The following is a 7,407-nucleotide window of genomic DNA, read 5'->3' on the forward strand; positions in this document are numbered from 1 at the left end:
TGTGGCTTCGGGTTCCACAGGCCACTGTAGCCGCTCTGTTGGAAGCTGCTCACTTGACGGTGCTTGGTGTTTGATACTGGGAGTTGCTGGGCTCTGCCTGAGAGGCTGTTACTTGGAGCGAGGGATGCTCGTTTGGAGCTGGTTGTCATGCAGTGGCACTCGAGTAGATCACAGATACCTCAGTGGCTCCGATGTTACAGTATTTCTGAACCATGGGCGTCTCTGAAGCCAAAGCGTGAACTGGTGAATATGTCCACAAGTATCTGGAGGAACACGAGGCGCTAAGTCACTCGGACACTTTCAGGTGTCCTGTGCCAAATGTGACTGAGAAGTAATTCCAGGAGCGATAGCAACCAAGGCAGAGCTGACAAGGGCAGCGAGTGCAGGTGAATGCACCCGGCTGTGCCCGGGAGAAGCGGCCGGTCCCGCTGCTCACTGGTGTGCAAGGTTAACCTGGGGTGAGCCAGAGCAGAGCTCAGAGGAAGCCCTTCGCCTCCGGGCAGCGTGAATCCCTCTGTGCCAAGAGATTCACAAGAAAGTGCTTTTTAGAAACCTGTAACTGCTGCATGATGTTTCCTTCTCACCCACTGGCCCCTCTGGGTGGTGCTGGGAAGCTGCAGTTTAGATGTCTGTAGCTTCCTCGTTATTTTGTAAAGGTCTTACTAAAGGAGTCGGCACTGAAAAGGAGCAGAGCCATCCCTGACACGGGATTGATAGTAGCTGCGTGTTCTACACCTCATTCTGTAGCTAATTCAGCGTTAGGTTCTAGATGGATCAGGGCGCAGAAGCTCAGTTAAAAAGCAAATACAATTCCAGACTGTAGCAGTGGTTGTACACTCTGCAGGGTTGAGGTCTGTTCACGTCAAACTGCTGAGAGCTGTAGCGTGTTCTGCTTCCCCTGTCTCGTGTGTTCACAGGGCTCGTTCCTCCCGGCAAGAAGCAATTCCAGGGTTGCAGCTACCTGTTTGTTCAGAACAGTTAGCTAACAAAGGCGGTGAAACGAAGCGTGAACCAGGATTTGTAGGAAGTCTGTCGCAGAGGCAGCGTTCTGCTCCTTCCCCGCGCTCCTGTTCACTGGGGGGTTGTGGAATCGGCGTGTTACATTTAATGCAAACATCGGATCGCGTTTAAATACAGGACGCTTTGGGAAAGGGAAATAATTTAGATAACTAAATAACTAATTCTTAGCTGAAGCAGTGAAAAGAAGCCAAGGAACCGTAACAGACCAGCTGTCTCTCCAGAAGGCCCCCAGCACTGCTGACCTTGGGACTCCTGGGAGGACTTGAACTAGAGACACGGGAGAGGGGCCAGAGCAGCAGCTTTGCTGGAAGAGGGAGCTGAGGCACTCCTGTGTTGTTGCCCTCCTGAAGCCTCAGGTCACAGCTGGAAACAACCACCATAAAGCAGTTCTCCGGTTGCAAAAAATGCTTGGGGGTGGGCAGTTTCCCCCCCTGCTTTTCCTGGAAACAGGTTTTGCTCTCTCCTTCTGTCATTAAAGTTCGTTTGCTGACTTCTGTATCCAGACGGACGTTCAGGGTCTCGCTCGTGGGCTGTGATCACAAGCCCGATTACAGAGCATATGCTCGGCCAGTGTTTTCTAGAAGAGCCTCTGCCATCAGCGTGTTTGTTTTACTGGTTTGGTGTGCGAGGAAGCAGAAAATAAATCTGTGTCAGCCTCTTCCTGACAGAGGCTGTGGGAGGAAGGACGGGTTGGCAGGCAGACAGAATACTTGTCATTGGAGAGAAGGTAACTGGAGGGGCAGAGCGTGCTGCCGGAGGAGGTTCCCTGACTACGGCTTCGCTGAAATCCTCTGTGGCGTGGAGAATTGAGGAGTGGCTGCTCTTATGAAAGCCAGGGGCTCCTTGCGCCCCAAGGCAGTGGCAGTTCACGGTTCCTAACTGCTGGCTGGGCTTAACCTGAATTAAACCTCTGGAGCAGGTGTCCGCATGGCTGGGGTTATTGGGGGATCCGGGTTTTGGTAGGCAGGTCGAGGACTAGCTGTGGATGCTGTGCCGTCCCTTCATCTGTGTGTCAGAGCTGGTGATCTCTAGTGGTGACGCTGGCACAGATGCCAGCGCAGTCCTAGCTCCACAGCTAGAGAGCTGCTCGCCTGTTGATCTGAACCCTTTCGTGGATACGGGGTTTCCTTTACAAAATAAACTGGGGATTTTATTCTCATCCTTAAACTGAAGGAGAGGATACTGGCGGGAGAAGGTTCTTCATGGCTGTTTCATGCTTTTCAGAAAATGCTCTGAAGGTGAACTAGACAGTGCTCACTGGAACTAAATCTGCCTGAAAATAGCTTCCTTCACCCAAGGCCCGTTTGTCATCAGGAGGGAACCTCTACCACGGCCAAACTCTGCAAGTGATGGGCTCGGAGAACAGCGCTTTAAAGAGCTACACACTAGAGGAGCCGCTGTTCACACTGCCCACTGGACACACCATTTATCCAGCCGTGCTACAGGATGGCAAACTTGCTTCGGTCTTCGTGTACAAACGAGAGAACGAAGATAAGGTTAATAAAGCTGCCAAGGTACTTCAGAGAGCGTGCGTGGGACAGGCTTGCCAGAGCTGTCCCTCCTGTTTTCTTGGAGGGGTGGGATCAGTTAACAAGGGTCAAACCCCTGGGGAGTAAGGGCAGGAGAAAGGGTCAAGGCCGACAGTGGCTGCAGACAGCTGCTGTGGAGGGGGGAGATGCTGTGCGATTCGGGCAGTGGTGGGAGGTGGTGTTGGGGTAGCGATGCCTGCGCTGCTTCACAGAGTACTGGTGTTGTCCTGCAGAGCGAAGTCAGAGAGCCCTTATTAGGTGGACCCTACACAAAATGCGGTGATCGTTCTGCGTAAGACTTCATCTAGATGTATTATGAAGGGATCTGTAATGAGGGAGTGAGTGTGCTGGGTGCCTGCTGAGGAGCGGGGATGGGCCCTCTGAACGCAAGCAGGAAACGGGGCTAAAAGTACCAGGCTAAGCTCTGCAGCCCGAAGAGATGCCTGGGGTGAGATCTAACAGGTGTCTTTGTTTCTGGCAGCACCTGAAAACCTTGCGCCACCCTTGCCTTCTGCGCTTCCTCTCTTGTACTGTGGAAGCAAATGGGATCCACCTGGTTACAGAACGTGTGAAGCCTTTGGAGATGATCCTGGAGACGCTCTCTTCTGCAGAAATTTGTGCAGGGATCTACGACGTGTTGCTGGCGCTCATCTTCCTCCATGACAGGGTAGGTACCACCAGCAGCAGTCGGGCTTTGGTGGGCACCAGGTGAAATGTGACAGGAGAGCGTTGTACCTGGGCGTGCCTGGATGACTGTCTCATTCCTGATTCCTCACAAAAAGACAGACCCACAGCCCACCGTTCTTTTAGGCTGAAACCGCTAACGTCATTTGCTGCTTTGTAGGAAGAAGGGTAGTTGAAAATGCTGTGGGCTGTGGGAGGAAAAGGAGTGGTTCTCAACTCAGGAACTGACATCTGCTTGCAGTGCTTCTCACTGTTGGGAAACGGGGTTGCTTGGCCCTGGCATTTATTTACCGCTGTTGCCACATGTCAGAGATGAGTGTCACATGTCAGAGATGAGTGTCACTGCTCCCCCGTTTGCCACTGTGTGTTGGTCCAGGAGTGCAGTTAAATCCCCCAGCTCAGGCCGTCGCTTTTGTGTTCGTAGCTGGAGGTCTTCTCTGGATTTACAGTTGCATTGCAAGGGGTTGTGCCAGTCAGAGCTTTGTCTGCTCTAAACCCCCAGCCCTTCTGCCTGATCCCTGCTAGTCACCTACAGAATCCCAGAGGACCTTGTTATAACTGTGTGCTTTTCGGCAGCTTTACCTCAGCTCCTCACAGCACCTCATTAGTGCTGAATAAGATTTTTACATCTTCATCCATCCCCAGATCTGTTATCCTTTTTGCTTTTTTGTTTTGTTTTGTTTTGTTTTAGGGAAACCTGACACATAACAATGTGTGTTTATCGTCCGTGTTTGTAAGTGAGGATGGGCACTGGAAGCTGGGAGGAATGGAAACAGTCTGTAACTTCAGTGAAGCCACCCCAGAGGTAGGAGCCAAGCAGAGCGCAGCCTCTGATGCCTGGGAGAGGGCTCCTGGCCAGCGGAAGCTGGTCATCTGTGGATGTGGAGGCCCAAGTCCTTCCAGTTACCTGAATTTACTACTAAGTGTGCTGGCTCACTCCCAGCTCTAACCTGAGTCTTTGCTCTAAGGACGCCATAACCGTAAGCGAAAATGTCTACACAAACAGAAGCTAATTCCCCCTCAGGCAAAAGCAGCTCCTTTTCTAAGGGAGATGGCTGGCGGGAGGATGGGGGAAGGCTGGGGAGAGTGAGAAATCTGTGCTCCTCTGGACTGATACAAAAACAAACTGAAAAAAAAACAAACCCCTTTAGTGTGAAGCAGGAAGATCCAGGCTGAAATTAGTCAATATGAAAACTAATTTAAATGATTCCTTAGCTATTGCTGCTGGCATCTTCACTGCTTGGTCTTCGCAGAAAAATGCCTGGTCTGATCCGTGCTGCAGGCTGTGCAGAGTCATTGCTGCAGCCTGGCACTGTGTCATAAATGTATGTCACCTTTTCTCCGGGAGGATTCACAGAGCCTTCACGGACTGTATGGGGTGTCCCTGGTACGCATCACCTTTCAGAGGGAACAGGCAAACTGGTCTCATGGTGGTGCGCCGCAACGTGAAGAGCACGGCAGTAAAGCCTGACTGCTAAAGCTGGTGAAATCCAGCTTTAATTCCCCGTGCAGATGGATCACACGGGACGATAGGACTGAGGACTAAAGGGATGAGTTGGCTGTGGTGCCCCGTCAGCTTGGCGCTTCACACCTGGCCCATCCATTTGTGCTTCCGCCCTGGGCAGAGCAAAGCGCAGGGGAACCCTCCTGCGACCCCCTCAGCCCTGCCCCGCGGGGACAGCCCGCTCCTGCTGCTTGGCAGAGATAAGCGATGCAGGCAGCTCATGTCTCCCCTCTTCTCCTTCCAGTTCCTCTGTCATGTCAAGTCAGTACGAGACCAGTCGTGCATCCCTTGCGAGGAGATGGTGAGTAACGTCGGTCACTGGAGGAACTTCTTGCTGGCAACAAAGGAAAGTGTGATGATTGGGAAGTAGTTTTAATTCATGCGTTTTATTTCCTTATGCCTGAATGGCAGGAAGTGGCTATTTGATGATACCTGAGGTTTGCTCACTTCCTTTTTTCCGTGGTTTGGGAATGGTGTTGGGCACAGGGAAGTGAAATCCTGAAAGAAGAGTGATGGCGCAGCAGGTTCTGGTAATATTTTTCAGACACTTTGTGTGGCAGCTGCAATCTTCTAAATCACCACAGCTTTGCAGAAATTACAGAGCAGTTGCTGGGATTGCCCAGACCCCTGTGGTCACACGGCTGTGCAGCTCTCCTAACAGCCTCTTAGTACTTGTTAGTCTCCTCCTGTCCATTAAGCAGCACCCTCTGAGTTGCTAAAGGAGCGCTCGTCCTCTCTCTCATTATCCCCCGTTCCCATGGAAGTGCCGAAAGCTGTGGACCTGCAGTTGCTGCAGGCGTTCACCAGGGAATTGTTTCATCATGATGTTGTTGCTCCTTTGGGTTATGAAGTCCCCAGTGGAGGTTTTTTTAGCATGATATTCTACCTGTAAGGTGCTTAGTGGAGCTTTGGTGCTATAATAAGAATGGGAGAGGGGGAGTAGAGACTCATGGAAGCTACCAGGTATTTCAAAAACTCCTGCTTTGCTGAGCTTTTCGCTTGTATTTTCAGTCTGCAGATTTCAAGACTCTGCCCAAGAGCCACGGGCACGCAAGGGATGCCTACGCCTTTGGAATGATGGTTGAAAATCTCCTGACAGTCCTAAATGATCAGGGTGAGGAATGACACGCGTTTATTTTGCCGTTGACAGGCCTTAGTAGCTCATTCCTTGCCTACATCGAGCCATTTGCCTTTTGTGGCAGCTGGTAGATGTGCTCCAGGGTCAGCGGTTGTTCTTTGCCTGTGCTGTTACCACACGCAGACTTGGGCTTCGTTTGTATTCCCCTTTTCCTGTGTTTGAACACGGTCAGACATGGCTGGAGGGCGCCAGCCTGTGTAACACAAGCACTCCCAGACCTGTCCTGCAGCACTCAGAGGGTCGCTTGGTCCTGCCCCACAAGCTCTTTCATCAAGGGTTATAGCTGCAGGCGAGCGGATGTTGCTGAGCAGGGGCTGCTGCCTCCCAGCAGAGAAGGAGCAGGAAGCTACTCGGGAGGACAGGAGCACCCCTTGGCGCCCTAATAGCCAAGCAGCTTCGGAAGAGAAATGGAAATGCTATTTTCCTTCCCTTTAGGGACAGATAAGAGCAATTTTGCTATCAAATGGAGCTAAAAGTAAGTTTTGGGGAGGGTGGAGGACTCCTGACCGTAGCTTGTTCAGAGTTGAGAAAGGAATCTAACTGTAGGTGCTCTGGATTTCAGTTTCAGCAGATATTCTCTCCAGCTTTCAGCAAACCTTGCACTGTACACTGCTGAATCCAGACCCAAAGTGTCGTCCACCATTGTCCAGCTTATTGTCTCACGAGTTCTTCAGGTAAGGAAAGGACTATCCTGCCTCTCTTGTACGTCTCGATACTGCTTATTATTTCTGTATTGCAAATGCGTTAATTCTGTGAAGGCACGTTGCTTAGCGGATGGGCAGTGCGGACCTAATCCCTGCCTTTTACAGGGCTCTTTGACAAAGAGCCTCCTTCAATTAAGGAAGCATTGTCAGCCTTCTGCTGAGGTGCTGAGCTAGCAGTGGTGACAGAGGCATGGCCCTTAGTCACACGCAGTCAGCTGGATCTCCCCAAGCTCATGGGAGGTGGTAGGAGATGCTCTAGAAAATAAAACCATTAGTGATGCTGCTGGAGCAAAGCAGGTGCGAGATAACCCACACAGAGCTGTGTCTGCTGTCACCCGAGTGCTTCTCTGGGTGGTGGCCCCTCGTTCTCCTTGTTGCCCTGGTCAGGGGGTCCGAGGTGGCTGATGCCGAGTTGCACAGGTCTCCCTGGGAATTGCCGACTTCAAAGCGCGGCACTGTGCAGGTGCAGCTTTCGGGTAACCGCTCACTGCTCCGCGCTGGCCGCCTCGGTCCACTGGCACTTGCATCCTTCTGTCTCGTTGGCTCTGCTAAAGGAAGGAAGGGGATTTGCCATCTCTCAGTTGTGGGTGGTTTAAGCATCAGTAAGGCTCACGCTTGACAGCCTACGTTTTTGTGCTTAGGAATGATTTTCTGGAAGTTGTGAATTTTCTGAAGACCTTAACGCTGAAGTCTGAGGAGGAAAAGACTGAATTTTTCAAGTAAGTGAAGGAACTATAATCTGGAAGCTTCTTATTTCAGAAATCTTCCTGCTTTGGTCTGTGGTCTGGGTTCCTGTACAGGATCCACCTCTGACAGTTTGGCATTAGC

General features: G+C 51.5%; 1 protein-coding gene across 1 annotated transcript in view; it reads left to right on the top strand.

Annotated features, from left to right (window-relative positions):
- Positions 1–2,241: 2,241 nt before the first annotated feature.
- The window catches only part of SCYL3 (SCY1-like 3 (S. cerevisiae)), a 12,628-nt gene continuing 7,462 nt past the window's right edge, over positions 2,242–7,407 (top strand). The window contains 7 exon segments of the mRNA XM_010136765.1: positions 2,242–2,534; positions 3,031–3,216; positions 3,925–4,038; positions 4,982–5,038; positions 5,749–5,851; positions 6,438–6,549; positions 7,221–7,355. Coding sequence (XP_010135067.1) covers positions 2,370–2,534; positions 3,031–3,216; positions 3,925–4,038; positions 4,982–5,038; positions 5,749–5,851; positions 6,438–6,549; positions 7,221–7,355 — 872 coding nt within the window. The 5' untranslated portion in view covers positions 2,242–2,369.

This window comes from Buceros rhinoceros, unplaced genomic scaffold, assembly GCF_000710305.1.
Source record: "Buceros rhinoceros silvestris isolate BGI_N320 unplaced genomic scaffold, ASM71030v1 scaffold10690, whole genome shotgun sequence".
Classification (NCBI taxonomy): Eukaryota; Metazoa; Chordata; class Aves; order Bucerotiformes; family Bucerotidae; genus Buceros; species Buceros rhinoceros.